Raw genomic sequence first — 22,523 nt, 5'->3', positions numbered from 1 at the left:
AAAACATATTCCCGTACCTTCATCAGGCATTGCCCAAATTGTACCAAACCCGCGTCACTGGTATGTTCGACAGACACCCCATTTATCAATATCGATCAAGCCGTTTGGGCACATTGACCGAACATCCATCCCACTACAATAAAAATATAGTGCTGTCTGTCTTGTTGTTCTACTGTCTTTTTCTACTATAATGTTATATTATACTCGGGAGCTTAGGAAGGTGAAATGTCTAATTCAGACCTTAATTCAGATTGAATTTGTGTTGAAAATTGGTTGTCCATTCCTGATTCATATTAACTTGTTAGTTACTTAGGACCGTAATCTTAGCATGGGAACTTAGAAATAAGTGGCGGAATATGTGTAGAAAAAAAGCACCTTTGCTTACTGTTTCATATCAAGTGTGATATATCAATGTATCTTAACAAAACAAAAGAAAGTTCAAGAAAACAAAGCAACTTACATTACAAATGGCACCAAAATACAGCTCACCATAAACCCATGTCTCCATTTTACGATCCTCACAATGCACGAGCAATTGTTAACATCCCGGGATTGGCGTCATCCCGGGGCGATCCCGGTTAATCCCGGGACGCTGCGGTTTATGACCGCGATCGCCTGATACACCAACTAGATTTAGTATCTAGTTTGCTGAAATTTAATCTCGCTGACCAAGGAGACCGGTTGGCTAGCAAGTAATTAGAGACTATCTTAATTCCTACGAAAAGTTTTCATATGTTTAAGAAGTTAGTAAGGAAGTTTTTTGAGTATATTAATGAATTTGTATTCATAAACACTTCTCAGAAAAAGAACTGGAAATCTATTTTTGCAAAATTCTTGAAGGCCAGACAATGATAATTTTTGTTTCGGGTAAAACCAATTTCTAAAAACACAGTGTAAACAACCTATTTACCTCAGATTCAGAGAATATTTTTTAGGTACAAAAGCAAAAAACAAATAATGTGTCTTTGAGAGCCACATTGAATCTATTCGAAGCCTGATTTAAATTGTTTCTTATCTAGTAGCGAAACAATGACTTCCAACAACCATCGTTGTACTGCATTCTCTCAAACAATCAAACGGAGGTCTACTTTCTATTCACCTTCAATTCCCTTTGTTGCCAAACCACCGCGTATCTATGATGAGATCAAAGATTGCAAGCCATGGGAACTATACCCCTTCGGTCATTTGATTGTTTACTCTTGAAATATAACCTCCATACAGATAAGCAAGGCATTATGTCTCGTCATTCATTTCTTTGTATTTGTATCGCTAATTGATCTAAAATGCAACTTAATTGTTTAAAAATTATATCTGTTTGATTGAACTGAAGTGAACCTTAAACGATTTACAAAGGTTAATTGAGGTTATCACGTTATGTCCATGGCAATTAATTTTAATTTCCAAGCATTTTACAGTAAGCTGGGACATCATAATTTTGGCTTGGTATAATCATAAGGATTTTCCAATAACTTTCCCTGTGTGTCCTTTTCAAAAGACTGATTAAAAACTTAGTCCATATACAAACTTTTTCGTCTTTGTCTAAGACTTTTCTAGAAACGATTTTTTAACAGTTCCTTTCTTTGTTTGCAGAAGTTTGGAGCGCAGGCAGCGGGGCCGGCGGCGGAGGGACAGCATGCGGTAGCAGCGGCATGGACTTGAAGCACGAGGTTGCTTACCGCGGCGTGTTGCCGGTCAAGGCCGAGCCCGGGGTCAGCCACAACGGCCACCCGGCTAACGGCCACGTGCGCGACTGGATGGCCGGCGGCGCGGGCGCAGGCTCGCCCTCCCCCGGCCCGCCTGTGCAGCCGCAGCCGAACGGGTACTCCTCGCCGCTGTCTTCGGGCAGCTACGGGCCCTACAGTCCTAATGGAAAGATAGGTCAGTTCCTTTTTAATAACTAATGACATAAGGTTTTGTTTTTTTTTTTGTATTTACTAAGTCATTGATGGTATTCAAGTTTAGGGATTTCCTGATGCAAGAAAATATTAAAAAATATGTACAAAGATTTGGGAAATAATAGGTATGACTGAAGAGATAATGATTTAAACTCTACTTAATCTCCAGCAATGTATTTCACTATTACAATACATGACGATGTCAAAAGTCCTAACAAATGATGCAACAAAGACAAAACAAGTCAGTTTGATTAAAATATTTCTGCTTAACTAAATACCTACGTAACATAGTATTCAAATCAGAAAAACGTGAATAAAAACGAGGAAAACATTCATACTAAATCCTACACTACCTACTGGTAATTTGGTAAATACTAAATTGTGACATTACTTACATAAACAACTGATTACGATTATCATTGGCCTTGAAGGAGTTTAAAGACTCCAAATTTTACGTACACTAAACGTGCATGAGAAAACAAATATGTAATCAAAATGGCTTTCAGACATTTAAGAAATAAATCATGATTATGCAAAGTAAACCCAACTCAATGCTTTACGTTACTGATAGCAGTCAGCTATCGATCATGCAGTCTTGATAATGCTGGAGGGGTATTAATAACTTACGTCATCATTATCAGCCTATGTAATCCGCTACTCAACTGTTCTCCCATGAAAGAAGGGGCTTATTACGACAAGAGGTAGTTGAAAGCTCATAAAGACCACAAGCTAGACACTTCCAAGCATGATTGGCACTAATTGTTCCTCCACATTACCCACGAATGCTCACAGTTATTTCACGCATGTACATAGTAAAACACATGTCATTTCTTAACAAACAATATCAAGTCTCGACCCAGTTTTCATAATGTGACCGAACATAATTGTGTAACCGGGAGCCGAGCGAAGAACAGTAATCCTGCGTTGAATGAGTGGCCTACATGCGTAACAAAGACCTACAGTACGGCGTTTCTCAACAACCTTCAGCTATTAATGATAGGCTTAACGCTGGGGCAGTATAAAGTAGAATGTAATGCACTTTTACTGTTAACCGAGCAACAATAGACAGACGCTTTCCTTGTTGTCTTGAATTTTATCAAGTTGAACAGATGTTTACATGACCCACTGAGCAGGACGCTCTCTCCTAATTCCTTAAATTCAATTATAAACTTGAACAGGCTAAGTTTAGAATTACGTAAATTGAAACGTTCTTAGCGAAATTGTTAGCTAACTATATCGTGGAGGAGTAGTTTGTAAATATCGTGAGGAAAATGGCAATCAAAGTCAAAGTTTGATATTCTATATCCATGAGTAAACCTGTAGTCCAATGCCAATAGCCTACTTACAGAGGGCAAACCTTGGAATCCATTAGTTTTATTAACAGCACTGAACCAAACACATCAAATAATGGATTAAAGTCACTAAAAAACTGCTACAAAGGATCAAAATCACAAGTGAAAGATGTAGAATTTGGCCCAGAAAAAAGTATTTCCGATTTCCATATCTCTATAGTGAATCTCGGACAGAACGGAAAGGGTAACATATTCGTATCTTGTCCAGTTTTGTGCGAAATGACAGGGTAACGAAGGTATCTTCGTGTCAGTGATCGGATGACACGATAGAGACAGCTAAGATTTATGTAGGACGGACATTTTTCTTGATACTTTCGGATGGCCGAATAACATGTCAAGATCCGGCATTTATATATGAAAAATGATATGTTGGTAGTTATGATAATTTTCACTGTACCGAACTCGTTCTATGTTTTGTTTCTTTTGTTATAAATTGACTGAATAGTAAAAGCAAAACCTTCATGACGTAAATAGAGTCTTTAAAGGCAAAAATCTCATAAGTAAAACCCAACTAAAATTATTCATTCTGAGTAACACCTGTGTAAATCGCAATTAAGTCTTTATGTCATTCTAATTTATGGGTTATATATAAAATAATGGACATACTAGACAATTAAAATCGCACATAAATTGGCGTGTTAATTCCTTACATGATTAATTAATTGCAAATGACATAATACGGGGTATTACCAATCATAAATGAATAGAAACTGCACTCACTTGCTATTCTTAAGGTGCCTGTGGAGATTCTGAATACAATCGGGGGAAAACCCATGTTTTAAGTACTTGTATCACGTTTTCGATTTTAATAGATATCTTACAACACATCTTGAAATCCTTAGGCCATAAGATAATTTAGTCCTTTCGACTCTGTTCAATTATTTCTTTGCCTACTTCTAAATGAATGTGTTTTGTCGTGTGGGCTTCTAGAAAATATTTGATAACTTGCTGGCAAAAAATAAACAAAGGTGAATTTAAATTAATAAAATAGGTACGATATCTTTTCTCTTTCCCCAAACTATCTAGTTCTCAGTAAAAAGTGTGATAGTAGTGTAAGAATGTCAAAACATTGGTATTTCGGTCGTCTAATTTGATAAGACAACTCAGTATGCCACGTCCTATTGAGTCACTAATACCGAAGAAATTGATAACAGCTATGATAACCAACATGTTGTGTCTGCAAAATCAAACGATTTCATAATGTTCAAGTCAAATATGATTACCTACTTTTATGTAGGTTTTAAGATTACGTTTATCACCCTATAAAATAAAAATGAGCGATTCTTATCGGTCAAGTTGACTAAAAAATTGTGGAAAAATTTTGTGTCGCATTCGTTATCATTCCATCGCTTCGTGATCTAACTAGCATAGTATTTTGCTTGTTTGATGAAATAACACCACGCTTAGGGTCTATTCAAAACAGCAGTATCTTTCCAGTTAGACTTATTAACTAAGCAGTATTTTAACAGATGTTTTACAGCACTGAAAGATCGATAACGATAAACTGTGCCGTAAAACGTGGGTGATAATAAAATGCTGGTCAGCAGAACACTGATAAACTTCCATTCATTGATCATATAACCGATTCAATAATTTCAAATTGGTGGCAGTTTACACAGAAGGCTGTTAAGTCTACGAATAATATATTACAGGTGGCCAGTTTAAATATTGACAAAGCCTTTGCGAACTCTGGCGACCTCACCAGCGCCCGCGCCGACGAACCGCGAACAAGGACATACTTGTGTTTACTTAAGCTATTCGTGTTATTAACACATTCATCACCCAATTTAACTAGACCTATAAAGTAACGCTCCATTTCCCCTCGCCCAGACCTTATTTTCCTACAACGACGGGAATCGCAACAGGTCACGTAACACTGGTCGACATCTTTATCAGTCTGAGGATGGATTTTTTCCGTGTTACACGTTATCGTGCAAAGCGATAATGAGGGCAACGACCTGACTATTGCGTGATTTAGATAGCAATGCCGTCATGTAGATATTTTCGTTCTCCTATCAACATAAAAGTGTTATACACAAACAGAATCATTACAAAGCAAGAGAAAGCCACCAAATGCAAATTTTCTTGGCACTAACCCCATTAACATACCGGCAACAATTCAAATAAAATGAGACTCTTATGGGCGCTGGTAAATCGTTAACGTCAAGTCGGAGATTTTCCATTACCCGTATACGAAGTCAAATTAGCCTCGAGGTCAGGCCGAGTTCGCGCTCCTCCGCTAACAAACCTAGGGAAACACGTTATTTGAATGTCTGAACACAACAGACGTGGATTGATGTATGTAATGAGGACTAGGCGCTTGTTCGCAATATTAGCGGCCAGGAGCGTTCACACTTCCAGCCGAAGCCTACGTTACAACCAAACGGATATTTTTAAATATTTTAACCTTCCGCGACCTCCTCGACTTTGAATGTGACTGAAAAACAAAATAAAATGATTTGCACATTTAAAAAAGCAACAAGTTTTCACTGCAGTCGTAATTCGGATCGAGTCAGAATGCGTGGGGCATTCTAACTCGATCTAAGTGATTCCACAAATTCGTGAGTCGTTAACACGGTACCGATCCTCCATAAAAATGATGACGTCATGCTCCGACAAAAATGGGCCGATACTGCTTGGGCTACCTGAATTTAATTCGCCATTACGTTCTACTGCGGACGAAAAACAGCTTAATGATTCACACGCCTTTTATTGGTACTCACGATGAAAACAGGGATGTAATTCCAAGAATTCATTAAGAATAACTTACACGAAGGAAAAATGATGTTTCGCTGTTTTGCTAAAAGCATCATATGGCAACGTGTGGTCCTCATTATAAGCTCGTTAAAATTTATTCAAAGATATTTGAGTCACACGAGAATGCTTGCACATTTGCGCAGTAAATAAAAGAGTTAGCATACCTATGCACCAACAACGCTTAGGTAAAACAATTGCAACGATTACGAATTGTAAATAATAATACTCTAATAAGCAGAAGTTTCAAAAACCTTGTGAAATAAAACAAAGAACAAGATTGTATCAAACCATCATCCATCAGACACATTTAATAAATAACTAAATAAAAAGTCATAAAAATAAATCAAGAAGATCAGTTAAGAATGAATTAAACAAAATGTCAGTCACGATAATCACTGAATAAGTGTTTGTGTCTTTTTGTGTAAGATGCCGCATCCCGGTCGCACGGCAGCCAAGCTCGGCAAATAAAACTAAAACACAGCACAATATCTCACAAGCCGTTTGAAAGCGCTGTCGAGATATTCAAAGAATTCTAATTTGATTTTTAAAACGAGCATCGAAACGCTTAGCGTAGGAGGGAGCAAACATTCATACTTTTCTGATTTCTCAACAAACTTATTTCAAACTTGATGTTTTATTACCAACAAACATTAAGCTGTTCTAAGTTCAATTTAATAGCGACGATAATTCTGCCATACGTATACAAACAAAAAGTAAATTTCCTCTAATAACCACCAATAAAACATGAAGAAATAAAATCTGCCCGATGCCCAACGAGACAGGCCAATAGCCATAACTTTCTCGAAGCTTTACGCGCCATCGATAAAATATTTCAGTGGTGTTATTTTACAGCGGCTAAACTGAGCGCTCTGTACCATGCAGATGTATCCAAACACTAGGTTTTATGCTCCCTCTATATAATTATATCTACATTATTTATGAACGCCTGGTCACTGAACTGCAAGACTACGAGATAAGTTATAATTAAGTTACAATAAGTAGGTATTATAACAATTACTACATTAACTAGATCGATAATTTCTTTCACACTCAAGTGTACGTCAACACAATAATAGTTTACCCATTCTTGAAATCGCGTTATCCCTTTTTGTTTTCATTCAATACTCGTGAGAAGTGTGCTGTATTTTTCTACAGGCACTCATTGTAAATTCAATGATTTCTGCCTGTTATTCCTGTATATATTATTCATCCGAGGGCGAGACGTTTCTATACTTCTAAATCGTTCGAAAAGTGCTGAAGAACATCTAAATAAGGTTTTATAATAGATAGGAAGGTAATAAAATTGTTGTTAACTTGAAAACATTGATTTATATCTTCAATAGTTCGCCGCTCTATTCGTGTGTCGTTCAACTGACATTACATTATTTCGTACTGAGGAAATACTCAGAGTTTATTATTTCGCTTTGTTGTCGCCGAGGTCTTCTTCGATTGAAATAGCTTGTGAGATGTAAATAGACTATTCTGCACAATAACTTGCGTTACTATAAAATATTGTATGCAATTTTCCTTATTCTTGAATGAGTCCGGCGACATATTCGCCGGACTCATCCATATGTATGTTTTCACTTATGAAAATATTTGAATGGATAGTGTACAAACACTGAAAAACGAGTCACCCTAATTGTGGCATCGGAGACCTTAACCAAATTTAACCTTGCTTACCACATCCCTTATATTTTAAAGCTTTCTAATAAAACTTTACATATTCGAACAGTTTAGCGTCAGCTTGAAAAATCATTGATAATTCTACATACTTAATCTTGATTGTAATAAAATATCGTAGAACAGTCGTTTTATGTTAATTTGGACAAATAAATTTTTAAGAAACTTTATATAAATAAACGTAAATCAAAAGAACCCAGCCCACATGAAACGGATCACCGTTACTCGGTACTCGGCACACTTTTGAACAAACAGATAAATATAAAATGACTGTCCCAAGAACTCTTATATCAAGAGTGTTATTAATATGACACATTTATTATGTAAATACGTATGAAGGAATAGGTCAAAATACTAAGAACATTCGGATTATAGTAGTGTTTGCCAAGTTGGCACCGAACGAGCTTCATTGACTTGTTTTATTATGTAACGTATAAGGATGCATCCACTACTATTTATTTATTGAATTCGTTTTAAAGCTTGCAAAATAACCTTAAACTAAATAAGCGTGTTAGAAACCGAATTACAATACGGCAGTTCTTGAAAATTGACTTCATTCTGGCAAATGGGAAATCACCCTTGAAGCAATATAGCACACTTTTTCCTTCTGCATCGGTCAACAAAATCATACTTATTTTTGTACGGTTTCCCCTGTAACTTAGTTCCAAAAATATATTCCTTATATTGCGTACGTTGGAGTTTTTCTGCATGAATGGTCAATTCAATTACCATTCATATTCTTCAAGCCATACAACCTCATTACAGTTCCAAAAGTATTTATTTTGATGCCTCATTAATTGTACTGTGTGCCAATATTATTCCGGAAAACATCGAGTCCTATAATTTAATTTGAAGCGCCTAAAATACGCTATAATGTGCTTTTCAATATTGATTTTAAATTCGAATTTAATTTGAAAAGCGTACAGAATTTTCAATACTACAGGGGTTTTCCGACCCTTCATCTTTCCCTTACTTTCAAATGCGTTCGGAAACTCCATGTCATATTTATTCCTGTAATTGTACAGGTCACAACTCGGCTAACCTCAAGAACGATCGTACATGAACCGTATCAGTTGTATCAATAGCGTGCTTTCGCCAGCGATGTCATAATTACCATTGTTTATCGCGCCGGGGCCAAGGCCGCAGATATCGCGCCTCTGAACTCGTGTGAACCGACTGTGGCGCAATCTTTACATAGGAACGCCACGTTTACAACGGATCTAACGCTTGTTACCAGACATTGTACCTTTACTTAGATAGAAACCTCAATGCTGGAAGTAAAACCTCATTTATAAAATATATATTAGAACTACATGGTGGCTATCAAAGTCACTGGCAGTATGTATTCGAAAATTGGAACGACATTTTCAATCGCTTTTTTTCTGTTCGTTGCTATTTTTGAACAAAGAACAGTCATACTTTATGACTTTACGACTGAAAGGTTATGCTGTGATATTCTAGATTCTAGCAACTCATTTCTCACAAGCGAAAGATCACCTTCCTAATCCTGAGTAATAACATTGCTAAACAGTTGATCCAGAACCGCAGCTCGTGCCAAAACTTTGAGAGATGCTGTTTATTTGCTACAGAGGAAATCTCGATGGGTGAGCACTGAGCACAGAGCATTAATCCGTTGAAAAAAATGATGAATGGAGGGTATAGTATATCATTATGTGGCGTGAATGCGTGATAGTCTGTTTCGACCTTGCGTTGGAGGATGACACGCGACTGTAGTGAGTACCACGTACGTTGGTACTTTCATTGTGTTGATGTCATCAATATTATTGATAGTACTGTCTGTAGGAAAATTTATTTATTGTGTATTACTGAGAATTTTGAGAAACAATTGGTTCAGATTCAAGACAGATTTCACAGTTGATAGTTTCAACAATTTTGAGGCTATAATTTTTCGGCTCTGGGTATCGTTTTTAGGCTCCATTACTGTTGTATCTGATGAGGCTGGAAGCCAAACCAAACATAGTTGGGAAAAGGCTAGGGAGGTGATGATTTAGTGAGTTAACACTATTAATTTTTCAACTATATAGGTACCTTTAATAAATCGGTATCTCTCATTTGCAATGTGTTCAATAATATCACTGCTATTAAAGACGTGTTATATAAAAACAGTGATGACTATAGCTTATCATTCTGACGTTACACAATCAAAGAACAGCTGTGCAGGTCTCTTTAAAGTCTAGCGTGCTACGTCGCGTAGAGACCTAATAATAGACATGAGTAGGTAATTTTATTCAAAGTCAAAATCATTTATTAAAATAGGCTAATACGATTAGCACTTTTTAACGTCAAAATTTTACATGAATGACAGCACCCCCAAAACGCCCCCCTTTCACCACTTCCTAGTGTTATGGCTGGAAAGAAGAAGCGGTGAAGAACAAACTTCCCAGCAACACAGCTGTCTATTACAATTTAATTATTATTAATTTATTTTACAATTATACAATTCAATTACAATTTCATCAATTATTAATTTAAAACACCGAAAAATACAAAATAAAATAAAGCACTTTTATTCCACTTCAGAGCTGCCATCTGCGTTTATCTGTGAAATAATCATTAACATTATAATATGCCTTTTTAACAAGAATTTCTTTGATTTTGTTTTTAAAAGAACTGTCCGTTAATTCCAACAGATGAACCGGAATTCTGTTATAAATGCGTACACAAAGCCCCACAAATGAACCGTGCAGTTCTTAGTCAGTTTCATGAATTAAATCAAGGTCAAAACGTGGCGTAGTACTACGAACTAAAGGCTCGTATTGGTATTTATTTGATAACAACCTGTACAAAGTTTCATATCAGTCCAACACATTTCTGAATGTATAGATGAATTTTCCAATAAAAATATTTTTTTTGGACCGATTTTTTTGAAATCTCTTTTATATATTACTGTAGACAAAAATATGAATTCACTTGAACAACTTTGTATCCACATTTTAAAGGCACGTGTAAAGTTACCCTGACACCAAAAGCCAGCAAAAAAATAAAAGAGCCGTTTGGCTATATCAAAGGAAAATGGGTCACACATTGTTGAAGATGAATCTGGAATTATTTCAGCATTCACCTATTCTTATTTAAAAATGTTTTTTACACAATGTTTTATGCTAGAGCAACTTCTATACTGTATCTAGGCAACTATTTTAAGTATGTAGTTTAATGCAAATAAATGTTTCTTTCTGTCTTTCTTTAGGTATTAAAATTAAACTGTTGAAGTCGGATAAGCTATGAATGACAAAGAGACACTTCTCTGCAAAAACACAAAAAAAATAGAATCTTATCTATAAAACATGATCACAAGAATTCAATTTATCCATTTATACATTAATTTAACAATAAAATAGAGGAAATAGTTGTAAAGTGGTGATCGGATGCGTAGGCGCAGGTCTGAGTGCGAATAATGGCTGGCGCGCGTGTCACAAACGTTGCCGACAAATTCCGTTGTGGGGGTTCGTGCGCGGAATTGATGCGCGAACAATTGCACTTTGTTATAGGGCTGACTGTAGTTTTTTTTAGTCACTTATACATAAGTTGGTAGGTACGTTAGTAAATATAAGAAGTATTAAAGGATTGATTGTTGACACTTCTCGTGACCCAAGGGCTGGCTTTTATTTCGCCCAACGATTAAGCATTGCCATTCAACGTGGCAATGCAGCCAGCCTTTTGGGTACACTGCCGGGTGACAGCGATCAATGAATGAATGAGGATCAATTTTTTGAAGCGCTTTATTATTATTATTTTTTTAAATGTAAATATAGATTTAGTATTAAAGTCAATAGGGAAGATACAATTTTATTTTATTTGAGCAAAAATAAGTTAATGTTAAGATACACCCTATAATGGAGTGGATTTTTCAACGTCTCTATGCATTGTGAAATTTTTTACCGACTTCACAAAAAGAAGGATGTTTTCAGTACGGAGGTTTGTATTTTTTGATGTTTGTGTACTTGATGGTTTTCTATCATTTAAAAGGTTTTAATATGAATAAATCTTCTACCAAGTTTATATACTGGTGACGACCATACCACATAAGCAAGTACATAAAACAAAGCTGCACATAGGTACATGAAGCGACAATCGTAACACACACACACAAAAGCATTTCATTGTATTGTTTATTTACACTGATGCGTGAAATTACGTCTGTGCTTAGTTGTTCAACGATAATATCTGGAAGCAAATGATGTTTGTAGGCAAGCCAGGTTTTCACTTTCAGTGGAAACTTAGTTTACTTGATGTTAACTTACGTTTGATTTCACTGAAAGATTGAGTCTCTTCAGTAGGTATAACCGATCGTAAGTGACACGTGAATAACTATTTATCAATTTTCAGACTTCAGACCCAAAACTATATCAATTAATTTTGGCCCTATTCAATAGTAGGTACTGCATGGCATTTGGCCTAAAAAAGTTGCTTTAACGAAAATTAACCCAGTCATAGCCCTAAATTTATACGCAGCAGAGAAGCAGTCTAAAGCAACACAAACTCTGCACAAAATAATCGAGTTATATTAAAACAAGTGCATATTATAGCATATATTGAAATGTTCTTAAGATATCAGATTACGCACATCTAACTAAATGTAACCCTCAATTTGGCTAAAGCACTCCACATTACTGCAAAGGATACGTAAATTGTAAAGAACATAAGAAGGTTCCAATTTATTTTGCACCCACGTACAAAAGAAAGCACTTATTCAATAAGAATCTGGATTACTCGACTTAGAAGTATCCAAGAAAGCAGGGATATCTTTTGTCAAAAAGACTTCGTTTCTATTCAGCTTATTAGTCTATGGAGTTGAGAAGACGTTTCTAATTCCTTAGTAATTATATGTCTTATCAAATAAATAGTTTTGTAAACATAAAAAAAAATATTAGCTCGTATCTTGAGTTTCTATCTTTTCTCTCTTTTCTAGGCGCTTTATGCTATACCTAGGCTCAGGAATTCAAATAAAATATACATTGTTTATGTCCAAAAATACATATGAACAATAATTTTATGTTTACAACAGATAGATAAACTGCGAGGCAAAGAATTTATGGCAAAATCTCATTTACGTTCCATTTTATGACCAAATAAAATGACATCATTTTCGAACCGAAAATAGCATCAATTACCTACATGTTTTATATAAATATTTGCTGGAAAGCAATATAAGCAGTCATTGACATTTTTAATTTAGCTCCCGGATATAATTTTAATATCACAAAACTTAAATGTAAATTAATACGTCACGCTTTCGCAGAACAACGAAACCGCTGAATCAATTTGTATGGCTTTTTAGGATATCAATGAAGCTTAGGAGAACGGCTAGTCTTTCTATAATATATTCAATTTAATATGCTATCTTCCGAAATATTATTTTGTTTGAAAACAATAGAATGGATAAAGGTCGTAAGTCAGCACATCATTAAATTCTCCTACCATATCAGTTTACATCTATAATGAATACGCTATGTCAATGTTGGTTGCCATAGTAACGGGAAACATATTTTCAGGTTAAAATCCACCACCTACGTGACATGTGACCTTTATGAAAACAAGATCCACAAAGTATTAAAGGATTTTTATCATAACAATTTGCAAAATTATTTTAACTGGATTTATTTTAATCCTAGGTAGACTGTGTTGTATTCTAGCAGATATTATTGCAATATCAATTTAAATATCACTTCACACGACCTTTTGACATCAAAATAAATAAACAGCAATTTAATTCATAAAATAACTCAAAGATCTATTAAACGATACCAAATTCAGAAAGGTCAAAAGATTCTTTTCATTTACACGTTACTGTTATGTAAATATAGTCATTACTGCAGAACTTTTGGCTCTCAAATAGCGATAATCTTCAGCAAATACCTGTACCTGATCCTAGGAAAGAACCACAATACGGGGTTCTGTACGTTAATAGTCACGAGTGCTACCTGGGGCCTAATGGTGCTAACTTCAGCCAAATTGCTTGCTAAGTCCCTTTACACGTAACGGGACGACCACGACACGACAACGACAGTTCCGTCACATAATTGGCAATGTGTTTACAAAACTCTGAGGTTTTACTATAAATTCTGATGTATTTTCGCGGAATTGAGCCTGTAATACGGAACCTTTTGGTAAAAAGGCATTATCACGGAACTTCTTTCTCTATTCAATAAATATTGTACTTACAATCCCTTGGATTTTCAATCCATTTATAGAGATAGGCTTTATTTACATATCATGATAAAAACGATCATTGGTCAATTACATTGGCTATAAAATATTATACAGTAAAGCGCTCAGCTCATAGAATCGTCTTTCAAGTAACCTCAAAAAAAAAGGGCCTGACTTTATATATTTAGCGGTTTAAAGTAATACAAGCGCTACCAAATATCCTTCAACATTTCCAAAGATAAAATCACATTAAGCTGCATCCACACACACGGTTACTTAAATCCCGCGTCTCGTATGCGGCGACCTTAGCACGGCCATTAGGGTACCTACACGCGACGATCGTGACCATCTCGTAATGTTGCGTGCTAAGCGTGCTAACAAAAACATTTCTCTTTTTAAACTTTAGTATCTAACCAGTATCGTTAGGGACAATATGGTAAACGAAACTCTTAAAATACCGAATAAATATTTATCTCAATACAAGGGTGATCGTGGGTGGCATAGTCTGTGTTAAAGGTTAGGTGCTTAAAAATCAGAATCAAATTACAATCGAATTTTCTGCTGTCTAAAAATAGCATGGAGGTAACTCTACATATTTCTTTATCCTTAAATAAAACAGTTATTTATAAAACCTCAAAAAGAACACAACCATTCAATAAAAAACCGCAGACCAGCCGTCAAAAAGGATACCTTTTGACGTCACATTTCTAAATGTATCGGATCATGAAAGCAACAAACAGGTCGTGAGGTAGGTCGCGGTATGACCCTGCGAATTGGGCCGCTCAGCCTCCCTCCGTGCCCCAGTTCCACGGGGATGGTACCGCACGTGTGTACGTAGCCTTGTGCCAGTGAACACTTGAGCCGTATCTTGAAGTGTGTACGCGGGTTTATATTGATTGAGAAAGTAATGAGTAAATTGTAGATGGGTTACGCATGTTAGTCAATTTATTTATTGTTCTTTTATGTAGTTTTCTTATGTTATTGTCTAAATAAAATCTTTAAGTAGCTAATTAAGTGAACAGTTTGCTTTTAATTAAAACTAAACTTAACGTTGAATATTTTCATGTAAAGATACGTACTTAATAACTTAAGTTTTCACATTTCTTGATAATTTTAACTAGGTAGCTATATTTTTTTAGTTACCTTCACATTTTTATCTTTGGTAGCCCAGTATACCGTTCAATTTAGTTTCCTTTGTCTAAAACTTCACAGAGAGGAACAATTAATTTATACATTTCAATACATTTTCCTGTTATTCGTCTATACGGGTCAGTGTGTCGTTCCGGGACAGCCCGGCTGTGACCCGGTCGTAACCCGGTTTATTTGCCGTACGCCCAAAAGCCGCAGATCCTTTGCTTATGCGTGTTAAGGAATTGAAAATTGATTATAGTAATATGGAATTTATATGTATAGTTAAACGCAGAAATATGCGCTGACTAGCTTCAGCCCGCGTTTTCTCTCACGACCGGAGATAACTATTTCACGCACCCGGTTATAACGTAGCCTCCTACGATAATTGGGCTCTCTGAAACTTATATATTTTCAAATCCGACCAGTAATTTCTGTCATTAGCGCATTCAACTAAACAAACTCTGTAGCTTTTACTTGTCATATAATTTTCACTCATTTGCACTCGCAATAAAGTACATAATGGCTTGTATGTTTTAAATAGTAGTGTTATAGTAAACAAAAGTTGGATGGCTTCATTGCCTACTAGAATTACTTCCGCCTCGGGCCTTAGCCTGAACTATGCACTGCACTAAAATGGCCTCCGGGCTATTAGGAACAACTATGATTGTACCTCTATATCTGTCAGGCTGAGGTCAGAATAAAAACAAATAAATTGAATAAAATCTAGGAATGGCCGGGCTAAGCCTTCTTCAATATTTAGGCGCAATGATAAAGATGTTCAAAGCTAAACATAGTTGGGTATTTACATTTTTATGCTATCAATCATTTCAAATCGAAGGAGACGAAATCTCTAAATGAATTGCTAACCAACTTTATTTAATTTTTCAGAATTTACCTAGGCCTCAAAGCATATTTACCTACGTATTTATGTGTACATTTAGAAATTGTGCCAAAAGAAAGTACTACTATGTACCTATAGTGTAAATAAAACCTATAAATAAACTAGTCTTACATTTAGGTATAATATCAGCGTCTAGACTTGATAGTCATTATAATGTACGTCGCCTAATCACTGGGCTAATTGAATGGAGTATATCAAACTCCTTATTTTGTTATTAACACTCTGAAAGGAATGAGTTATTTATGGTATGTTATTGGATCAAAATAAGATCACTTTAAGACTCTTTAGCTCTTTTCTATGCTTGAGATACAGAGGTCAACAAATTCTAAATATGTCAGTTCTATTTTTCATGTAGAATATTTTGTAGCAGGAAAAATATGAATCCTGTTATAACAGCTAACTTATTTAGGACAAACACAAAACGGTTATTTCCAAAAACGTTACACAACGCGCGAATTCTTATTCATATACAATTTTAAAGAAGACACATTGAATATTTGAGTATTTTGTGAGTCTACAACGAATGACGCGTATGGAGGCCATTGACAAACAATATTCGTCAGAAAATGGCGCTCAAACGGTGAACCAGAGTGTTTTGACGTGGAATACATGAATAACAATTAACTGTTGCCGTAATCAAAATTGCACAAGATGCAGTAAGTGAATAACAAGGCAAAATATGGCGCTGAAATTTCGAGCTTGTCTTAATAACAATTTCAGTGCTTGCCGATTTTTATTTGCTTCCAATAGAATCTTTTCTCAGTGAAAATTAGAAAAACTGTTTGTGTTACGATAGTTTCGTACAAAGTTGGAAAACCGTGTTTTGTTTTTAAGATATTGGACTACCCATTCACTTTTCAACAATACATCGTTCAACTCAAAGCTCACATCAAGCTTAATCAAATAAGTAAAGTTATCGGCACGGATATTGAGCCCTGACCTTCACCTGCGCAGAAGCGATTTACTGCCTTATTGCCTTATGCGTACGGTGCGCAAAGCGATCCCCACTCTTTCGCCGAGAGCTCAATATCCGTGCCGGTAACTATACCTTTACAACTTATTACCTCAAAAACTCAAACCAATAAACATAACACACACCATAAAAATCGATTGCAGTAATCGATAACATGCGAATCCGAATGCCTAATTAAAGAATCAGGAGTTACCTGCAATTACAAAATAAGTAAATCGAGAGAGACAAGATAGGTCGCGGCGAGGGCAGATTGCAGTGCGCATAACATATGAGCTGATGAATGCTCATCGGTATTCAAGGGCGAGCAGACCGCTTGCAGCCGCGATGCAGGTGACGCAATAGCGCTCGGTGAAAAACGTTGTGGACTTACTGAAATTTTCGGCTTGAATTAGGCTGAATTTAAACTTATTTTAAAAGGTGTTAACGAAGCTTTTATAGGAGCACCTATTGGTCTATAATTTTGTTCGTCAATCGTTATAAAAACACAACATTAGAAGCACATCGTGCTCAAAAAAATCAAAAAATCGTGATCAAAAAAGTAGCTCAAAGCAAGGAAGAAGAGAACTTTAGAGGAAAAGGAATGTGCTTAATAATGCCTTTAGGAGCATATAACATAATTAGCAAGGTTCCTCAAATTTTAGAACATCCCAATCGCAAGTACACAATTAAGTCGTAAAAATAACTAATGATGCAAAGCCTACGTTATTATATAATGGCAATTTAAGCGTCCATAAAAGAGGATAGCTAACGACCACGGGTAATCGAGGTCGGTCAAATTTAAGGGCTTTCGTACCTCAGAACCTTGGAAGCTGTTATAAATTGACTACTGTAAAAGAAACTGGCCAGTTCTATGAAGCTTTCATTCAAAAAAAGAAAAAAAAATGCGTTTCATTCAAACTGTCTTTTGTTTTTTTTTTTTTTGTGATGAATTGAGCATGATTGCATTTGATTTCCATACTCATGGTTTCATCGCTTCTATCCTTGGCCCAAAGAGTTTCATTTACAAAATAATACCTACGTTCAGGTATACGGAAACCTCAATAAAATTCACGTCCTCGTTTTTTTCTGACAAGCGATCGCCATTGAATGGAAAACAGGCTAAAATAAATTTCAATCAAGTTGACAGGAGATGTCGGTTGTCATAGGTCAAAGTTAATGAATGAAAAAGAATGGTCAAGTGTGAGCTTAGTGTGGAGAATGGTCAGGTATGGCTTTCGATAATTCTGCATGATATAAAAAAAACGAACTTTAGCTATACCTTCAACTACATATGTTTTCGAGCCTCGAATAGATTCATTTTGTAGAGTTTTTAGGTATCTTTATACATTACTTAACCCGGGTTACCCGGGTAAACCCGATAAAGCCGGGTCACATAAGATAGAAAAGGGTGTTTTGATAAAACCAATGTTGAACCGAAATACATAGGTACTAACTTAACTACTTTCAACATCCTTACAAACCTTTAAGCTATGGTTTCACCACGGAATCCTAAAAAAAGGAAAATGTTTAAATGGCCGCCTATAAGCCGACTTCCTTCTTGTTGAGACAATTATCATATTCAGTTTTGACCTCCAAGTCTAGTGAATTAAACGCAGTTGTCTGACGAAAACATTTTACTCAACTTTAAAAGCAAAAGTATAATCTACATGTTCGATGCTCTTGATGAAATTGAGGGGGCTAGAGTATTTCAGCAATTGATTGTCTCTCTACAAGACCAAAGCCACAGTTCTGCAGTGTTTAGTAATTTATAAAATAGACCCAACTTTTGACAAGTCAAGACCCAAAGATTCTCGAACGTAGGATGTTAGGACTGAGTTTAAACCCAGAACAATAACGTCATCTATAAGGCTTTGATTTATAAACGGCCTATATCAAAAATATTAATTTATGACAGTTCTCATTTATCGGCCATGTCGAAGCAATATTGATAAATGCAGCATTTTTATTTAGTACGTGTCGAAGCAACATCCATCACGGCCGCAGTGGTGTGCCAATCAATCACCGCTTTACATTGCTGGCTGATTGGAATATCTACTAGAGCGAATTGAAAATCGAACGAATTGTTTTTGTTTTCCATTCACAATTTATTAAAAACATTTTGACAGAGAATACAGATTAAAAATAAACAAATGAGCGATGAGTTTTTAAAAGAGGCTGTTTTTTTTTTCAATAACATTATTTTCAATGTTGCCCTACTTTTTTTTATTTTACGGGTAAATGCTCACAGCATTCAATTTACATTCCTTCCCATTTAAATAAACTGAAATAAAATATTAATGGAACACTTTTTCATGTTAATCGGTTTCATTCACGGCGAAATGCGCACGGATATCCATGAAAGCCGTGCATAAAATACTGAAATATAACGCGACAAAATCCGTATAAATAGTTTCATTGCAAAGGATAATATTCGTGTAAATATTCTGCCCTGTCAACATCACAAAGAACTGGAAGTATCGCATGTCCTCCATTGCATGAAAATATACATAAAGCTAGCAAGTACAGACCAAACAAAAATTTGCACCTTTATATTCTTAAAAATATTCGTCATAAAGTGTTGCAAGCTACAAAAAGGAGCAAAAGTCCTTTGGTGCACACAAACCATTGTTAGGATAGAACACAATAGCGCTCTCCAAGGAACTATTTAGTTCTATTCTATTCTAGAGAATCAATTCCAGAATGCTATAATCCTCCTTTGGGAATCATTGAGCTATGTGCAGCCACTCTGCAGTTATTCGCTGGGGGACACTATTGTTGCGGTGTAGTGTTCTACAGTTTTCAAACCCGACTGTACCTACTTGCGTTATGACTAAACTACTCCTTCGGTTACTGTAGTCATGGTTCTTTTGTTGCTTAAAGAATAATATTTTTAAGAATCTCTATCTTACCTATATGGAAGAATAAATTCACTGTGTAAATTAAATTTTGTATTTTTTTTTTTTGTTACAGGTAAGGATTTTATAGAAGGTTTTCACTCTGAATCAGCGAAACGTAAGTCGGATGCAGTACATGACTTTTCTTCAACTAAACATAATGCCTGTAACGTAACCACAAAAATAAATGCACCTAACGAGTTACCCCACCTCATTACGAAAATACAAGCAAGTCAATAACAAAGAAGAATAATTTACGCAGAGTGAAGCTAAAAATTGCTATACTTGCATCTAATGCTAAGCCACAAAACGCAGTGAAATCGCAGTAGAAAGTGTCGCGGTTAGCCGCTGGGTACGCCCTCTTATTTAAACTAGGCATCTGCAAACTCACTTGATAATACTTTCCAATTGCACTCGCTGCAATCTCTATGCGTAACTTTGCAATTTACTCAAGTTAACAGACAATTATATTTTACGCAATTTTGTTATGCGACATCTTTATTTTATTTACTCGAATAGGCACTTATTTTGTTGGTGATCTGATCATACGTTTGACTGGACCCTGACCTACACCAAAGCTTCTATTTATAAGCCCATAGGTACCTTACCATTTTGGCAGTAAATACACTCGCACGTAATTACAAGAGGTGACTAATTGCTATAGGTCTCATTGTTTGGCGGTCACGCGCCGCTGCGCCGCCAGAGGGCGCGGTATCATGCGACACAATAGTTGCAGCAGACGCGCCCTCTATTGTGAACTGGCCTTATCTCCGAACCTCATCACAATGTCACGCTATACTATAATTACATGCTGTTTTAAAAAAGTATGCACCATATAAGGTATACCTACACTTGACCGAAATGACTGTTGTTCGGACTCTTGGCTGAATGCCGTGACCAAAGTCATTGAACGTCTGATTAGGAATGATCGAGTGCCATTTGGACTGCCAAACAAAATTAAGGCAATTCGAGTCCTTAATGAACGAGGATCCCTAACCGTTCCGAAGTATCGTAGCTGATCTTGATTCAATTATAAGCTAATTTCGGTACTTCCAGAATAATGAAACGGGTTAGTAAATAATGGCGTAGAAAAATCTGCGCACAAAGCTACGCAGCATTTTCAATCAGGCGACATACTTACGCCGTTACCTTTGCAAAAGGGGTCCGTGGCTTAATTCGGGTTTCACCGGTTGTCTGACGTCACCACATTAAAACCCCTCATTTTGTATTTTGTCACAGCTATCAACGCATTTCGCGGTCCCTCCCAACTTACGTCGTCTAATGACTTTAATCATACTGCCATTATCTTATGTTCGTGTTCCAAATTCACAATAGTGTTGAAAACTATGTTATCCGTTTTGTTGAATTTTACTAAATTAAAATATGGACTAATACCTCCTACATAGTATCGATCGTACCTACCTATACCCATACCAACTTAATAGTAGACTCCTAGGCTCAAAATAATTGCAAAACAAAGTTTTTTAGCCAGTATTAGGTACTCTTAGAATAACCAGCACTTAATTAATCACTCCAAACTAAACATAACTCAACACTCAATGAAGACGAATGCAAAACGATATCGACCCATTTGTGTGTTAGCGCATCTAAACATCTATTTCGGTGAGACTTGTGAGCAAAACCCCGTCTGATTGCAGGCAGCCAATGAGTAATGGCAGTGGACTGATGAGATCACTTTCAACGGTGCTAATTTCAAGCTGCCGCCAACAGAGTCGTTACACTTTGTTGTCAGCAGCCATTTGCCAAACTCATTGCGTCTGTAATTGTACTCGGACTTGGTACCTAGGCGAAAGTACCTATGTACCATCTATTAGATAGCGAATCTGCATACCCGTGGTGACAGGTGTGGCGAATTGTAGATGAAGCTAAAAGTTTTATACTTTCAAACGCAAGTGCATTGAGTAAATCTTCTTCAGTTTTTTTTTTAATCTCTAACAAGATTATCTATGTCTGATGGATTGTGGTTATTTAATACAGATGTTAGATTTGAGACAGGTGCTAACTGTGTAAAGGTCAACTGAATAGCTAAACGTTACTTGCCAGTTCTAACACATAATAAATTAGATAGGTATTATGCATCTCTACCTTTATTAAAATGAATCCTTACTACAAACAATTATAACTTCCACTTATGCCAATATGTATTTACTTTCCCAATTTTTACAACAATATTCCGCCATAAGCAGCTGTCAATTTTAAGAAAATAAGTAAGAATGTCTTCATCAATATTAAGTATATCTTTAAGCATAAAAAATGAAGATCGTTTAATTCTCAAGGTTATTTCAATAAAATTTCATCGCAGGCTTTATTTTTTTACCACCAAGGAAAACAATAAAATCAGAGAAAGTAAAAGCACTCTACTATCCAAACATTCGTTCAAACAACATACAACTAGCGCCATCTCTTACAAAGCGACGGAACTCGGTCGCCTTACTACGTCATGCCGACATTGACCGCTAGATGGGGCACTGGTACATGAAACGGGTGACGCGCGCGGTTAACGAACGTTCTTGACTGAGCACTCGAGTTCGTTCGACGCCGCGCCATGCCGTGACACAACACAACAGCGGCTTGGAACGTGGAATGGACTCGCGTATGGCGTAACAAACTACCATGCCTAGTAACAATAACATTGTGTTTTCGGCTCATTCAGCTTTTTAGTAACATATCTTTGGATTAAACATTTTCGTACGCATTTACCGGCCTGATCATAATGAATTCTTTACTCTCTTTTTCTACTTCGTTTATGACTTACGATTATAAACTGAC

At 36.1% G+C, this 22,523-nt stretch overlaps 1 protein-coding gene across 4 annotated transcripts in view; it reads left to right on the top strand.

Moving 5' to 3' along the window:
• The window catches only part of LOC110369974 (ecdysone receptor), a 219,691-nt gene that overhangs the window by 117,134 nt on the left and 80,034 nt on the right, over window positions 1-22,523 (top strand). For all 4 annotated transcript variants that reach the window (XM_064036285.1, XM_049839218.2, XM_049839221.2 and 1 more), the window contains one exon: window positions 1,591-1,878. In XM_064036285.1, coding sequence (XP_063892355.1) covers window positions 1,650-1,878 — 229 coding nt within the window. In that variant the 5' untranslated portion in view covers window positions 1,591-1,649. The remainder of the gene's footprint in view (window positions 1-1,590; window positions 1,879-22,523) is intronic.

The sequence above is a fragment of the Helicoverpa armigera genome, chromosome 9, assembly GCF_030705265.1.
Source record: "Helicoverpa armigera isolate CAAS_96S chromosome 9, ASM3070526v1, whole genome shotgun sequence".
Taxonomy (NCBI): Eukaryota; Metazoa; Arthropoda; class Insecta; order Lepidoptera; family Noctuidae; genus Helicoverpa; species Helicoverpa armigera.
The sequence above is the reverse complement of the archived record's forward strand: the minus strand, read 5'-3'. Positions and strand labels throughout refer to the sequence as shown.